This window comes from Alligator mississippiensis, chromosome 3 (genome assembly GCF_030867095.1).
Source record: "Alligator mississippiensis isolate rAllMis1 chromosome 3, rAllMis1, whole genome shotgun sequence".
NCBI lineage: Eukaryota > Metazoa > Chordata > Crocodylia > Alligatoridae > Alligator > Alligator mississippiensis.
Window position 1 is genome coordinate 284,234,577 of NC_081826.1, and position 17,309 is coordinate 284,251,885.

The 17,309-nt window shown below is 43.5% G+C and overlaps 1 protein-coding gene across 3 annotated transcripts in view; it reads right to left on the reverse strand.

Annotated features, from left to right (window-relative positions):
• Positions 1-17,309, reverse strand: part of WDR7 (WD repeat domain 7) — a 320,960-nt gene that overhangs the window by 263,794 nt on the left and 39,857 nt on the right. For all 3 annotated transcript variants that reach the window (XM_019496018.2, XM_006272610.4, XM_019496017.2), the window contains exons 12-13: positions 14,465-14,685; positions 8,413-8,608 (exon numbers count right to left, since the gene is read on the reverse strand). In XM_019496018.2, the coding sequence (XP_019351563.1) occupies positions 8,413-8,608; positions 14,465-14,685 (417 nt within the window). The remainder of the gene's footprint in view (positions 1-8,412; positions 8,609-14,464; positions 14,686-17,309) is intronic.

Sequence of the window (17,309 nt, forward strand, 5' to 3'; positions counted from 1 at the left end):
ACAAAGGAGGTGATGTTCCCCCTCTATGCGGCACTGGTCAGGCCACAGTTGGAGTACTGTGTCCAGTTTTAGGCGCCGCACTTCAAGAGGGACGCGGGGAATCTGGAGAGGGTCCAGAGGAGGGCCACTCGCATGATCAGTGGCCTTCGTGATAGAACCTACGGGGGGGAGGTTGAGAAAACTGAATCTCTCAGCCTTCACAAGAGACAGCTGAGGGGAGATTTTGTGGCTGCCTATAAATTTATTAGGGGAGGTCAACGGGGAATAGGGGAAGCGCTGTTTACTAAGGCGCCCCAGGGAGTGACTAGGAATAATGGGTGCAAACTAGTTGAGAGTGGATTTAGGTTAGATATTAGGAAGAAATTTTTCACAGTAAGGGTGGCCAGGATCTGGAATGGGCTTCCAAGAGAGGTGGTGCTATCACCTAGCTTGGAGGTCTTCAAGAGGAGGCTAGATAGTCACCTGGCTGGGGTCTTCTGACCTCGGTCCTCTTTCCTGCCAGGGCCAGGGGGTCAGACACGATGATCCACTGTGGTCCCTTCCGACTATACAATCTATGAATCTATGTCAAGTTTCTATTTTGTTTGTCAAGTCTCCATCCTGTCCCCAGGCACAGTTGTGTAAACCATGACTCATACCTACCCCTCCTATATAACTTGGTTGCTGAATGAAGGGGGATGAATGAGGGTGCTTGAGAGACAATGGCAGTAGATCTAAAAATAGCTCCCCCTGAATGACCAAATCATCAACACCAATACCTGGACCAACAACCCAGCCCTTGGAATCACCCTCAGCATTCAAGAAACAAAAGATGAGGCAACCTACCATTGTGCCAAGCTGCACACGCTCAGTAAGAACACCTGGGGCCCTCTGGAACAGGACTGACCTTGCCTGTACAGGCCCTCCCCACAGGAGATCAGAGGTAGTCTGCACCATAAAAGGGGTAGTGAAGACTGACTCCTTGGAACGCCCTCTCCATCTGGACCAGCACCATGCCACACTACCTATCCACCCAGAGGCCCTGCCGGTGGCCCCCCCCCCCCCCTCTGGACAACACCTACTGGACAAAGACCCCTTTCCAGCCTGGATAAGTAGCTATCACCCCCCACCCTCTCTTCAACCAAGGACTTGGACTCTGTTTCTCTTCCCTACCTGGACTCCAGCCCTTACACACACACACACACACACACACACACACACACTGGCAGTGGGAAAAAGAGACTCAGTGGGGGGTGTGTGTGTGTGTGTGTGCGCACACCAATAACTTCATGGGGCTGTGTAGTGTGCTGTCTGTTTAATAAACCTGTTCTTTTGAAACCCCGAGTTGGGTTTCTGTCTGTTTCCTCCTTGCCACCACTTATCTGCCCCCGCCCCCGGTCTCTAAGCTGTCAGCCTGTTTCCAGGCCCAAGCTCCCAGGTTTCTGCCCCTTTCTCTCGTTCCTGGCTATCTCCTCCTTACCACCACTTATCTGCCCCCCACTTCCAAAATCTCAGCTGTCTGCCTCAGCTTCCAGCCCCAATCTACCTTAAGTAACTCCAAGTCTCAGTTCCTCAGCCTGCTTCTCTAGTCCACTGGTTCTAATCTCAGTTCTGTCAACTTTCACTCCCTACACTTTTACTGGGTCAAGGGTGACCTAAACTTCCCCGACATTTGCTGGGAGGAGCAGACAGCCAGGTCTGACCACTCGCATAGGTTCCTGGCTGTATTACAGGACCTTCACCTTATCCAGGAAGTGCACAGCCCCACTAGGGGTAATGCCTTGCTGGACCTGGTCCTGGCCATGGGGGATGACCTAGTGAGGGGACTGCAGATCCTTGAGCACCTGGGCAATAGCGATCATCACCTGCTGGATTTCACTATCCAACGCAGGGTGTCAAGGGCTTACACCAAGGATAAAGCCCTTTACTTCAGAAGGGCCAACTTCAATGAGCTTAGGAGACAAGAGGGGGAGGCACTGGGGACCCAGAAGGTAGAGAAGATGGGAGTCCATGAGGGATGGTCATACCTTAAGGGGGCGATCCTCCAGGCCCAAAGAGTAACAGTCCTTGAGAGAAGCAAGCAGGGTAAGAGTGCTCAGAAACCCCCTAGGCTCAGCAAGGGCATTCAGCAATGCCCGAGGATTAGAAGGGGGGCAAACAACCAGTGCAAGGGAGGAGCTAATCACCAAGGAGAAGTACTCCTCCTTGGCCCGTGAGCATAGGAGGGCTGTTAGGAAGACCAATGCAGAGATGGAACTCAGACTAGTGTCCAGGATTAAGGACAACAAGAAGTCCTTCTTCAAGTACATTGGGAGCAAGAAGTGGGCACCAAGCAATGTAGGGCCCCTGCCAGACGCAAACGGTAATCTTGTGGCTATGCCAGACAAGAAAGCTCATATTTTTAACCGTTTCTTTGCCTCTGTTTCCTTGAACAGGGACTGGGACATGCTACCTACCAGAGGTAGGGACTATCTTGGGGATAGCTGTCAGGCCTTCAGTCAGTGCAGATGTAGTTAGGGATCTTCTAGAAGGGCTAGACATTTTTAAATCTGCAGGTCCAGATGCCCTTCACCCAAGGGTGTTGAGGGAGCTGGCAGGGGTCACCGCGGAGCCCTTGGCCCGGCTGTATGAGCATTTGTGGTCATCTGGCCGGGTGCCGGGGAATTGGAAATTGGCTAATGTAGTCCCAATTTTCAAGAAGGGGAGGAAGGAGGACCCAAGTGACTATAGGCCCGTAAGCCTCACCTCAGTGCTTGGGAAGATCTTGGAGAGAATCATCAAGGAGCACATCTGTGGGGGGGCCAGCAGGGGAGATCATGCTAGGGGCAATCAGCATGGGTTCATCAAAGGCAGGTCCTGCCTGACCAACCTGATTGCCTTTTGTGACCAAGTAACTAAATCCGTGGATGATGGTGTCTCCATGGACGTAGTCTTTCTAGACTTTAAGAAGGCCTTTGACACTGTCTCTCACCCCATCCTCATCAATAAATTAAGTGACTGTGGTATTGATGCCTACACAGTTGGATGGGTAAAAAATTGGCTGATGGGGTGAGCCCAGAGAGTAATGGTGGACGGGTTGTACTCAACCTGGAGCGATGCGAGCAGTAGGGTACCCCAGGGCTTGGTCCTCGGGCCCACACTGTTTAACATCTTCATCAGCGACTTGGACGAGGGGGTGGAAAGCATGCTGTCAAAGCTTGCTGATGACACTAAGATGTGGGGCAAGGTGGACACACTTGAAGGGAGAGAGAGGCTGCAACTAGATTTAGACAGATTACAAAAGTGGGCAGATAAGAATAGGATGGGGTTCAACGTAGATAAATGCAGGGTGCTGCACCTTGGGAGAAGGAATCCACATCGTACATACAGGCTGGGGAGTTCCCCTCTTGAAAGCACAGAGGCAGAACAGGATCTTGGAGTCATTATTGACTCCAAGATGAACATGAGCTGCTAATGCCAGACTGCAGCCAGCAAGGCCAGCCATACCTTGTCATGCATCCAAAGATGCATCTCAAACTGGTCCAGAGAGGCAATACTCCCCCTCTATGCAACTTTGGTCAGGCTGCAGTTGGAGTACTGCGTCCAGTACTGGGCGCCGCACTTCAAAAGGGATGTGGCCAGCCTGGAGAGGGTTCAGAGGAGGGCCACCCGCTTGGTGAGAGGGCAGCAGGACAGGCCCTACGAGGAGAGACTGGAGGACCTGAACCTATTCAACCTCAGCAAGAGGAAGCTGAGGGGAGACCTGGTGACTGCCTACAAAAACTCATCAGGGCAGATCAACAGCAAATAGGTAGAGCCCTTTTCTCCCCAGCACCACCTGGGGAGATGAGGAACAGTGGTAATAAGCTGATGGAGAATAGGTTTAGGTTGGAGATCAGAAGGCAATATGTTACAGTTAGGGTGGCCAAAATCTAGAACCACCTTCTCAGGGGAGTGGTCCTCGCCCCTACCTTGGGAAAATTCAAGAGGAGGTTGGACGATCACCTGTCTGGGGTCTTGTGAACCCAGCATTCATTCCTGCCTGTGACAGGGGGTCAGGCTAGATGATCTGATCAAGTCCCTCCTGACCCTACCTACTATGAAACTGAAACTCTCTCTCTCTCACTTTAACCTTCCCTCAAATATTCCAGGTACTTCAAGCACACACATACATACTGTGCCATCCAAGTTAGGAACTTATCTATGCATGTGTGTGTGTGTGTGTGTGTGTGTGATTGTCTGTATGATATATAAATTAGTGATCTGTGTATGTGTACTGAGTGTGTGGGTATGGACAATTGATTTTTGTCTAACTTTTGGGGTGTATAGTGTATGCGCTTGAATTGGTGATAGGTATGCATGTCCCTAGGCTGGTTTGGAAGTGTATGTGCCTGAGCTGGTAGTGTGTGCGCACTTAACTGATTTGTGTGTTTGTATATGTGCAATTGTGTCACACCCTCCTGTCTAACAGCACAATATTGAGATCCTGAGAGTTGGCCTGACCCCATAGGGTTACACATTCTGCCCTGTGCCATATGAGACATGTGCACCCCTTCCCCAACCATACAAGCCACTCCAACCTGGAGCAGACAGCACTTCAGTCCTGGATCCAGGACCAAAGCTGGAGCTGAGCTGTTACCTACCCCAGACTAGTATTCATCTCTATGCCAAGGCTTCCCCCACCCACTTTTGACTGAGAGAAAAGAAACCTTCATCTTGGATTCAAGAAAAACTGGCATATAAGAGTTTCTAACTAGAAAATGAATAATGCTCAAAATTACAGCTTTAAATTCTTTGAGAAGACTTAAGGAGTCTAGGAATGTGTTTTATATAACAGAATGGGCAACATAATGTATGGAAAATCTAGGTATGTTGTAGCAAATTGAGTTACCAGTATGTAAAGTGAAGATCAATGAAAATAAGAAATTAAAATATATAAAACTGTTATTATCCTGAATCTGTCACTTCAGTCCATTTAATGCCTGACTTCAAAGAAATAATTGGCTTGGGTGTTTAAGCACGAAGTGGGAAAAGAAAAAAATATTCAATAGCAGCATCTGTTACTTTAACTTTTGTGGGTGCTGATGGGAAATGAAGTGATAGTTTAACTGCAAAGGAAGTATGGATTACTCTAGAAAATGGAAAGGAATGTTTACAGTAAGCTCTCCTGAAATGTAACTGGAACCAATAGGAAAGTGGGTGGTGATGTGAAAATAGACCTAGTAGCTGAAAGTTTGTACAGTTTACTTGCATTCTTTAATATATACTTGGACAAATAACTAGCAAGAATATAAGAGAATTGGCTCAGACATGCAGGGATGAAGTCAGGAAGCCCAAAGCGCAATTGGAATTGCAGCTAGCAAGTATGTGAAGGCAAACAAGAAGAGTTTCTACAAGTACAGTGGAGTCGCATCATACACGCATTTCACTTACACAAATTCAACTATATGCGCTAGGCAAAAGGGAGAGAAAAATAACAATTTAAATAGTGCAGGAGATTTCGCCCGCCATTCCGGTCCACTTCCGGGTCCTCCAGGGAGCAACAGAGGGCCTCCCCCGCTTGGTAATCAGATCGGCCACAGGGGGACCCCGGGTGCCCCCTAGACCCAGGAGGCACCAGTCGCCAAGCTGGGACCGGGTAATTTTGACTATACACGATTTTCACCTTACCCACTGACTTTAGAACCTAACCCCTGCGTAAGATGCGACTCCACTGTATGTTGGTAGCAAGAGGAGAATCAGGGAAAGTGTGGGTCCCTTACTGAATGGGGAAGCAACCTTGTGACAGGATGCAGAAAATGCTGAAGTGCTCAATGCCTTTTTTCAGCTCAGTCTTCATAGGCAAGGTCAGCTCCCAGACTACTGCACTGGGCAGCACAGGTTGGCAAGGTGGTGAGCAGCCCTCGCGGATGAAAGAACAGGTTAGGGACTACTTAGAAAAGCTGGATGTGTACGAGTCCATGGGGCCAGATGGGGTGCACCTGAGGGTGCTGTGGGATTTGGCTGATGTGGCTGCAGAGACATTGGCCATCATCTTTGAAAACACATGGCAATCAGGAGAGGTCTCAAATGACTGGAAAAGGGCAAACATAGTACCCATCTTTAAGAAAGAGAAAAAAGAGGATCCAGGGAACTACAGACCAGTCAGCCTCACCTCAGTCCCTGGAAAAATCATGGAGCAGATCCTCAAAGAATCCATTTATAAACACTTGGAGAAGAAGGTGATTAGGAACAGTCAGCATGGATTCACCAGGGACAAGTCATGCCTGACCAACCTGATTGTCTTCTATGACAAAGTGACTGGCTTTGTGGATGCGGGGAGACCAGCAGATGTGGTTTACCTTGATTTTAGCAAGGCTTTTTATTCAGTCTCCCACAACATTCTTGCAGGCAAGTTAAGGAAGTATGAGCTGGATGAATGGACTGTAAAGGTGGATAGAAACTGGCTGGAGGATTGGGCTTGGAGAGCAGTAATCAATGGTTCGATGTCTAGTTGGCAACTGGTATCAAGTGGAGTATCCCAGGGGTAGGTCCTGGAGCCGGTTTTGTTCAATGACTTCACCAACGATAAGGAAGATGGCAGAGTGCACCCTCAGCAAGTTTGCAGATGACACCAAGCTGGAGGGAGTAGTAGATATGCTAGAAAGTAAGTCTACAATTCAGTGACCTAAACAAATTGGAGGATTGGGCCGAAAGGAATCTCATGAGGTTCAAAGACATGTGCGAAGTCCTGCACTTAGGACAGAACAATCCCATGCACCAGTACAGGCTGGGACTGACTGGCTGGGCAGCAGCTCTGCAGAAAAGACCTGGGGGTTACTGTGGACAATAAGCTGAATATGAGCCAACAGTGTGCCCCAGGTGCCAAGAAGGCTAACTGCATACAGGGCTGCACTGGTAGGTGTGTTGCCAGTAGGTCAAGGGAAGTGATTATTCCCCTCTGTTCAGCAATGGGAGCCCACATCTGGAGTACTGTGTCCAGTTTTGGGCCCCCCACTACAGAAAGGATGTTGACAAATTTGGAGAGAGCCCAGCAGAGGACAACATAAATGGTGAGGGGGCTGGGAGAAATGACTTATGAGGAAAGACTGAGGGAACTGGGCTGATTTAGTCTAGAAAACAGGAGACGGAGGGGACTTAACAGCAGCCTTCCACTACCTGAAGCGAGGTTTGAAAGAGGGTGAAGCTAGACTGATCTCACAGTGATGACAGAAGAAGGAGCAATGGTCTCAAGTTGCAGCAAGGGAAGTTGAGGTTAGATATTAAGAAGAACTGTCTCACTGGGAGGGTAGTAAAACACTGGGTTGAGGGTAGTAAAACACCCTCAACCCAGCCAGGGCTGAAGCTGCTGCTACTGATGTTGCCTGGCTGGGCTGGGGTCAGGCCTCTAGTGACTGTCCTGAAGCCAGAGCCAAAGCAGCTGCAGAAGGTAAGTGGCAGAGGAATGGGGGGGAAGAGTGGAGTATGGAGTGGTGGTCAAGCGGTAAGGGGAGCAGGCAGCTGGCAGTAGGCACAGACAACCAGTGGTAGGGAGGGCAAAAACTAGTGTAAAGCAAGTGGGAACAGGCAACAGAGGGGCAGGCATTGGGGGGGGGGGGGGGGGCAGGGGCAGCAAGGGGTATGGGTACGCAAGGGTGGTAAGGCACCAGGGTATGGCCTTCACTTCCTGTTGCTGCTTTCATCTGCCACATGGAGCAGATGAATTTAAGACAACCCTCCAACAATTAGATTCTATACATGGAAAAAATTAATTCATTTATAATTTTCTATGTATGGAATACAATTATTGGAGCGGGGGAGAATCATCTTAAATTTGACATTGTCTTTGGTTCAGTTAAATATACTTAAATATATATAAATAGTACTTCAGGGGATCGTAAGGCACTTTACAAAGCTACTGAAGTCTTAAAATACCCTGTGAGTAAGTAAATATAATTATTTCCCACTTTACAGATGAGGGGACTGAAGCAGAGAAAAGTTCAATCACTTGCCAACAGTCACAGAGGCAATCAATGGCACAACTAAGAAGGAAAAACCCCCTCAGATTACAGCTTCTGTGCTTTAGCTTCTATAGCATGCTTCTTCCTTTGAGAACAAACAGTAATACTTAAGTCTGCGTTTTCAGCAGCTGCCAGTTCAAGTGTGTTAACTGATCTTCCTAAAAACAAGTGAGAAAATAACTGCGGAAAAAATCCCAAGGCTAATTATATTTCTCTAAATATAATCAAGTTAATTTCAACTGCTGACTGTATTCAAAAGCTACCAACACTTAAAATTCTTAGGAACACTTCATATATTTGAAAGTCATATTTCCTAAAGATAAATTCATGGTAAAGAATCTATAATTATTTGCTCTGAGATGTACAGTCATACAGAACTACCAGCACATCTCAAAGACAGAATTTAGCCCTCAATAAAGGAATATTTTTTCCATGCACTTGTATTTCTTCTTACCAGTGTCCATTTGCCAGACATACACAGATCCATCTGAACATCCTACCACCAGGTAATCATCTGAAGGTCTCCACTTAATTACTTGAATAGGGAAAAGATGACGAGAAGCAAGCATGATGCATTTTTTCTCTCGTAGACTCAGAAGTCCTACTGAGTGGTCACTGGCAACAGAGCAAATGCAGTGCTGGACTCTTGCCTGAAGACAAAAATAAATCATATATATGTATTAATCGTGTACCTATTACTTTGATTTCTTTGGCACTTTTTATAAGAACACCCAAGGTACATGTTGGATAATAAAAATTTATGTTTTATAGAAATGATGCCAAATGTAAGATCCTATTCCACCTAAGTGGACTTAGACACCTAAATGTGATCCGATTCCACCCTGTTCAGGACCCCAATAAACAGTTCATGCAAAAAGTTGACTTGCTGCTTTCTGTGACTCAGTCTTATGGCTCGGATAACAACATTAATATTTTTTCTTTCTTTCATTATTAGGAACCTGAGCAGGGTTATTTATTCTTACTTTATATTGTTCTTCATCATTTTCCTGTAATGAAATAGCTTACCCAACACAATGAAAGACACTGCCTCCAGTCCTGCAGCAAGTCTGTGCCACTGATTTCAGCTGAGTTCTGCTTGTACAGACATAGTTTAAGTCCATACTACTACTAGGAAGACTTCATCTCTACTTACTTTCTTTATTTAATCATTTTAAATGGCCAGAATATACCCAATAAAACCTAAATATTTTGAAGGACATTTCTATCAGAACAGGCATCTAATATTCTTCAAGTTTCATTTTGTATTTAGTTGACTTTTCAAAACAATATTTTTTGCAAGAAAAACCATTAAGTCAATACCTTATTTTCTATTAGCATAAGCTGTGATTTTTCTTACTATCACAATAACTGAAAGCACAAAACTGTGGCTTTTTAACTAATCAATAAATCAAATAATTTTAAAACTGCATTAATCATATTTTCTTTTATGTTTTTACATCCACTTTACTAATAATTCAAACACAGTAATAATTTATCCAATTAGTATTTGTTATAGCACACAACATAGAATCAAATTCAGGCTCAGCAAAGAATGAAGTATTTGTTAAATTTCAAGTGCCCATTTAAATTACTTTTCTGAATATAGACTTAAGGCACAATACTTATGAAGACTTGTGCATAGGATTGATTCAGACATCGACTCAGTGAGAAGTCCAAAGATCAGTGACAAATAAAAGTATTTATGGGATAGGAGTTATTTTAGTATTTTAGGTTAATATTATGCATTTAATGTTATAAAAAGGTGGTTTCAATTTAATCCATCCAAAAACACAGCTAAAGGAACACAATAGAAACAAATACTAATTAGATTGAGGTAATTTTACAATAGCATCTGGAGATATTGAATCATGAATTCTTCTAGTATAGAAATGAACCCTCAGCCCAAAATCATCAACAACTTCCAAAATGCAATCATAACCAAAGGGTTATGTAAAATATGAAACATCATAACCAGAAGGAAATATTATTCTACCTCCTGCTTGCCACCAAACAACTTCAAGGTAAACAGACTATTCCAACTTTTCTCTGAGCCTAATCTGCATAAAATGAACTGTTCCAAACATGGGATTTTACCACACCTTCAACTCTCCTATGAAATAGGAACTTTCATTTCTACCTAGGAGAACTTTACAATCTTTTCTCCTATGCCTGAAGAAGGGTGCTTGTGCCCGAAAGGTGGCAAATAAAGATTTTTTTTTGCAAAAATCTAGTTGGTCTAATAAAAGACATCACCTCTATCACAAGTTCTGAATCATACAAAGATATTCTCTTCTTGTCAATAAATACCAAATTCTGCAACTGTTAACTAGCACAATGAAAGTGTACCAGATGAGCTATATTCTGGTCCAAACAGAGTTTTCACATCAGCTTCAATGGGAGAAAGAATATGCCCCATGAATTCTTTAACGCCTCAAAAGCACAACACATGACCAAGGCACTATGAAATCCACAATCTTACAGTGATATCAAAGTTATATACAAGCATACATTAGGAAAATCATGCCCAGTGCTAAATAGGCATCAAAAGTATAGATATATAGACCACAGAGCAGGATTCTAAAGCATATAGACCTTGCATTAATATCATGCCCTGACCGGCTGGAAATGAAGGAAAATATACATGATTAGTTTCACTGTTGTTTTGACTTGTTCTAAAATATTGACAGTAATTGTGCCTTGAATACCTTCATTAACATTTGACAGGACAAGGCATGGGATGCTACTGTCCTTTTAGAAACAACAACAAATTGTTCATATGGAAAGCATGGGAAAGTACTTCTTTGATTACCATTCTTTTTAGGAGCGAAGAGAAGTGCTAGTCAACATAAGACTACTAAAAAGAAAAGCAAAATATACACTCCACAAAAGTTAACCAAGTATAAGCTTTACTAATTGATTCAAAGTATTCTATCCAAGTATGCAGAATGTAAATTAGATTTAAATTTTATTTAAAAAAGGGTTTTCCTCCAAAATAGATGTTCTTTACTTAGAATGATATATATTTGCTAATTCATGTATGCAAGAGTGCCCTCTACAGCTTACTTTTGTGATTCACTTATTTTAAAAGCTATCTAAAAATAGTTTCATGAAAATGGAAAACAGAAAAAGTATCATCATCCACATTCAGGTCTTGATCCTATAAATGTTTACTTATACAAATAGTCCATAGAATTATTTGTGTAAAGTGACAGAAAGGAGTAAGTGTTTGGAGAGAAAAGGGAGGGAGGAAGAAAGCTTGCGTAGTACATCTGGGGGGTGGGGTATGTGTGTGGAGGAGGGAGGAAGAAGGAGGCTTGATAGGAAAGTCACATTGCCTTATATCAGGTCTGAAGCCCTCAGCAACCCAGAGGTTGGACAGCTCTGGTATAAAGGCAATGGTGGCACTATTTAAATATATGGATATTCAATTAACTTTACTTTATGCCCATATGTTTATAACATTTTACTATACATTAATATGCATCACAGACAAAAATCTATGCTTATAATTATTCTCCCTCAGTTACCTTGTAAAGTGTAATTACTTTTGAAAACTAAAATATGAGAAAAAAAATAATCCACCTGTGAAAAATATATTAGTTATCTACTTCTCAAGTGAAAGAAGCAGTGCTTCACTATATACTATGGGTCTCGGTTAGATTTTTAAAAAGCCTTCTACATAAAGAAACAAGCACTTCTCACTAAACATGGCATGAAGTATAACCTGCATATACAGTATACTAAATAAGCATTCTGGTCAGGAGTTAGGTGAGGTTTTATTGAACCAAGTGAGCAGAGATATAGTAATTCAATAATCAGCACATAATGTGGCTAGCTCTCATGCGCTCAGAGGAATGTTTGCTTGGGATTTAGCAAACATGCTCAGATTGTGCTCTTCGCTTTTTAAGTATCATCCAGGCTCTATGGTCTTTAAGCACATCTACTGATATGTTCTAAACTACCAGAACAACTGAACAGGTCATTAAGGTAGAAGTAATTCTTCCACTTGTTAAATTACCATTTGAAGCAAAGCTGATAAGACAAATCAATATACTGTGTGCTTTTCTGAAAAGGATGCCAGTTTTAAACTCTGGAGGAAAAAACAGAACTGTAACAAAAAAGCTTAATTATTATGGTAACTCATCTGCACTGCTTTCAAGCTGGCAGCAGTTGCACTGCCAACTGGTTTCTCCAAGGGTTCTTAAATCTGGCCATAAAAGCTTACTCAAAGAACAAGGAAGACTAGGGATTATTTTTTAGCATTTTTTAAAATTATGCAGATCAATAAACAATAATTTTCTAGTGTATGGTTTTAAGTGTTAGATGAAATTCAGATAACTGATTCAGAGAGTAAAATCTTGCAGTATAAGAAAGTATAGTTTTCTCCACAGCTTGCTTATTCCTAGAGCCTACAAAATATATTTCTTCAAGGGGAAGGCTGAGGAGCTTTAAAAACTGAGAAGATACAAACACATGGCTACCCTTAATTTTTGTCATGTTTAATTGAAAGAAGCAGTAGATCATCCTTCACAGGATAGATAAATTGTGGTTAAAAAAAACAAAGGATTGGGTATTTACAGCAATATGAAGACCCTAATTTACCATAGTTATTACAATTAAATAAAGATGAATAGGAGACCAAAAGGAGACTATATTTAAATAAAGATGAAAAAGGAGACCATATTTAGTGCTAATTTTTTAAAATTTTTCAAAGAGGGGACATCTCTACCATGGGAGAATGTGCCCTCTCCTGCCAATCAGCGACTGGTGGGATACGGGAGCATTCTCCTGGGGTGGGGACCCTTCCAGGATATCTATGGCAACTGTTGCTTCTCAGCAGCTGCTAGCTTCCATTTAAGACAGCCCTCTTCCCAGGCAACAGAGAAGAGAAGAGACACTTAATGGGCTCCTTAGGAAAAGGGGTGGCTCAGGGAACAGTTCTCTAGTGCCCTCTTGCTGGAATGCTTGCCTGTGAAGCTCTCCAGCCGTGGCACTGAAGGACCATCTATACAGTCCAGGTCCCAAGTTATTTTTCTACCAGAAGAAATTTCTTTCAGTAGAAATGAATGTCCGTACACAGAACGTATTTCCTTCTGAACAAAACTTCTTTCAGAAACAAGAATCAAGAGCCCCAGGGCCACAGACTTGACACCTACATTCTACAAATTGTCAAAGGAGAGGTAGTAAGAACAAGCATGAGGATGGAAAGAGTAAGCAGGCTTGCAGATTACAAAGATAGAAAAGGCACCAAAGCTGGGGCATATACAGCGATGAGTGAGGAAAGCAGGATGGTCAAAGCACGGAAGGTATATTAGCATTACTGTCAATAAAAAATAAGTCAGATTATAAATAAGTGCCCTTTTGCCCCTGAGTCTAACTTTAAGGTAGCAATTAAGACAGAATTCAGAGTTTGGTCCTGGGGACAGATCTGTAGACAAACCTTTGCCTCTACTGTCATTGATCCAAGAGTGAAGCATTATTCTACTAAGTCTTCCTAACGTATAATTTAGCATGCAATACCATATTCTGGCTGATCACAGGTTCAAGTAAAACCCAGCTTCAGTATCCACAAAGATACTTCAGAAACTTGTTTTTAATTTTAAGAACAGTAATTTGCAACAGTACTCCCAGTTCATTAATGTGAGCTAGCAAGGTTCTACTGTGTTACTAATCAATTCTAATGCACACTAGGGAAGACAAAAATATCAACAGTACAACCTACATATTGCAGGGTATCAAGGAATGCATGCAATTATAGAAGCGTAGATTAAATTTCAGTTTTTAAAACAAAAGCAACATGATATTGACAGAAAGTGTTTCGAGCAAAATATGGTTAGCATGAGATAATAAAGTAACAAGATTGAATAGTCATGTACCTACCCACCATAAGAGCTGCACAAGTAACCACCCTCTCTGTGCTTTACCACTCCTGTCTCTCTGCTTTCTCCTGACCTGGGGCCATGTTCACATTTCATTACCATCAGCACCTCCTTTGCAGCCTCTCTTAACACCCATGTCAAAGGGCTTTAATATCATAAACATAGAAATGCAAGATAAACAGACTTTAGCAAAAAAAATATAATTACAGAACAACCAAGTTGCGTACTAAGCTGACAGGCATTATTGTTTCCCCTCTTACCACCAGTTGGGACTTTGTCTTCATGGTTGTTACAGAACATATGGCTCACTGCTGATGCTATGTATTAGACAGAAAACCAACTGATTTTTAAAAAGCAATAAAGCACTGCTTAAACTACTCTTAACTGTCCAATGAGCTAAAAATCGAAGTCACAGGGTAGTTTGTTTTGTTTCTAACTCAGAAGTTAACTTCTTTTAAATGTCAGGGAATTATGCTTTGGCCAACATAAGCCACCCAAAGCATAAATTCTTTGTGTTTTCTCCAATGTATCAGTGTATATTCACAATCTTTAGAAGGATTCTATTTATAAGTTTTGAAAGAAGATGGTATTTATGATACAAGCATGTATTTAGTTAGTTATACTTACACTACAGTTTTCCGGTGGAACTAGGAGCTGCGTTATCTCTCCGCCATGCACGCAGAAAATATGTTTCATTTCACCAGAAAATATGTCCCATATAATGACTGAAAAATCCACACCACCTGATACCAAATATTTTTGGTCATAACGAGATGAAACCTGATGAGGGTACAGTAAACACGTGATTTTGTTACGATGACCTCTAAGAGCTCTGTGAGGTGGCCAACCTAGAAAATTTAAAAAAGGGAAAAAAGAAGCAGGTTTAAAACAAAACAAACCATTAATTCACATATATTAAATAATAGGTTTTACATTTCTGTTTCACATTTTAAAACAGAATTAAAAAATGGCAGGAACTATTGTTAAGTTGTATGTGAATTTTCGCTCCTGTTTTTAAATATTTATGACATTTTACATTTTCTGCTTGCACTGAACTCTTCTTGACCTTTTTGGAGTTAAAAAAAACAAAGAGTGAAGAAAGCTAAAAACAATTGTTTTTCACCCTTAAATGAGAAAATGACAACAGAATGATCTATATCAGGAGGCTGTCAGAAGGAAAACACCTTCATCATCATAAAACCCAGACTTCTGGAAACCTGAACAAATACACAATATTCATATATATTATGTGCGTGACTATGTACCAGCCACACTAGGGATGATGCCATACTGTTTTAGTCAGTGCATTATACTTTGCATTTTCATGCCAAAGAGTTTGAAATTTAACATGGAGATAAGTCACTGTACACAGCCGTCAGCACCTGCATCTCTCCACCCTTCTCATCAAGGGTCTTGTAGACCAGCATTTCTCAACCCATGGGTTGTGACCCAGAAGTGGATTGCAAAAACATACGAAAGGGTCATGAACAAACTTTAAAAAGGGATTCTTCCCTAAAGGAGAAAAACATGGGAAACTGGGCAGCAGGGGAAAGGCAATTAATGCACACACAGCTCTCCACTACCAAGTTTCCGTACCCGTGGGGAGACCCACGAGCCAGATGACATGGCTCTGGAGGCAGGATCCGCCTCATGGGCCAGAGGTTGAGTATCAGTCAGTGTTCTATACAAATGGAACAACAAGCAGGTTGCCAATTACCATAATTACTCAAGTAGAAGATGACCCTGATTATGAAATGACCCCCCAATAATTAGATTCTATACCTGAAAAATTATAAATCTGTTATAATTTGCCAGGTATAAAATCTAATTATTGGAGGTTTGCTTGACTTTGTCAACCTCTCACTAGTACAGCAAGGAAAATAAACCTGAGGGGTCAGGTAGTCCCTTTGCCTTCTTCCCCCCACCCTCCTTCCCCAGTTTCTTCCCCCCTCCTTACTGTCAGACCCTGCTCTCCTTGAACAGATGGAAGGAAGGAAATCTGAAAAAAAACTGACCTTGAAATTAACATAACTGTATAAATTTGCATATAGTACCCATAGACTTAATTCATCCATAATTGATGCATTTGAACTATTTTTGAAACTGCTACAAGTTTTAGCACAGGTATTCCATAAACATACTTTTAAGTAGCACTTTAGCACGTACTTAGAGACACTACAAACTATGCACAATATTTGTCCAAAGCCAAAAGGGCCATGATTAGCAGTGCTCCAATACAGATTTTTAGGGCCGATACTGATAGCTGATTTTTAAGGAGGCATATCGGCTGATACCAATTTGATTTCCGATACACAGCCTGGCAGCTTGAAGAGCAGCATCCAGCTGGTAAGTCTGTTGTGGTGGAAGGGGAGAGGGAAGGGAAGCAGCGTGTGTGTGTGGGGGGGTGGGGGAGGTCTGATCGAGGCCCCTGCAACAGGGGAGGGAGTGGGGCTGGGACAGGCACTGCCCAGCCACAGCAGGGCATGGCATGGGACAGAGCCACAAGTGGTTTGTCTGGGGGGAGTGGGGGGGCTCCCATCACTGCATGCACCCTGGGAGGACATGGGGGAGTGTGTGACACCCACATCTGCGTGGGGCAAGGTGGGGCAGGCTGGTGCTGTGGGCTGGGACTATGCCGGGCTGGGCTTGGGGTAGGTAGTGGCAACAGTGAGGGAGTACGGGGCTGGGACTGTAGACTCCTCAAAATTTGCCAAAGCCCACCCCCTCCCAGCACCACCACCGCCAACCCTGAGCACAGCCCAGCCCAACCCCCACCAGGAGGAGCCCAGCAGAGCCCTGGCCCCAGTCTGCACTGGCAGCCTGCCTCACCCCACGCAGATCTGGAAGCTCAAGCCCCCCACTCCCTATGTCCTCCCGGATTACGCACAGTGGCGGGAGCTGCCGCTTGGGCAAGTTGCGGCTCCATCCTATGCCCGCCCCAGCTGGGCAGCACCTGCCCCAGCCACAGCCCCTCCCTCACCGCAACAGCCTTGATCTACCCCTCCATGCCCCTTCCCTCCCACCACAAGACTTACCAGCTGCATGCAGCTCTGCAAGCTGCCGGGCTGTGGTCCGCTCAGCCTACATGCTGCACTGTGGCTGCACGCATGCACGGGGCATTTATTGGCCACGTTAATCGGCCATACCAGGACATTTCCGATACAAACAATTTTCTTTATATTGGTGGCAATCCAATATCAGACATGATGTATCAGTGCACCTCTAGTCATGATTTACCACATAGTTCATTGGCCTGGGCCTCAACAGTCAACAGCATTTCAAGCCATGGTGACCCCACAGCTCAGCACTGCTCAGTATGTGTGTACACTCCAGATAGCCCCCCACAAAGGATCCATGTGCCAGTTAGCCCCCACTCATGATTGGAACTGGGTGTTCTTGGTCACAAGCCCTGAGATTCTCCAAAAATGTATACGCAGATGAGATACAGGGCAACCAGGTCTCTGCCCTCATG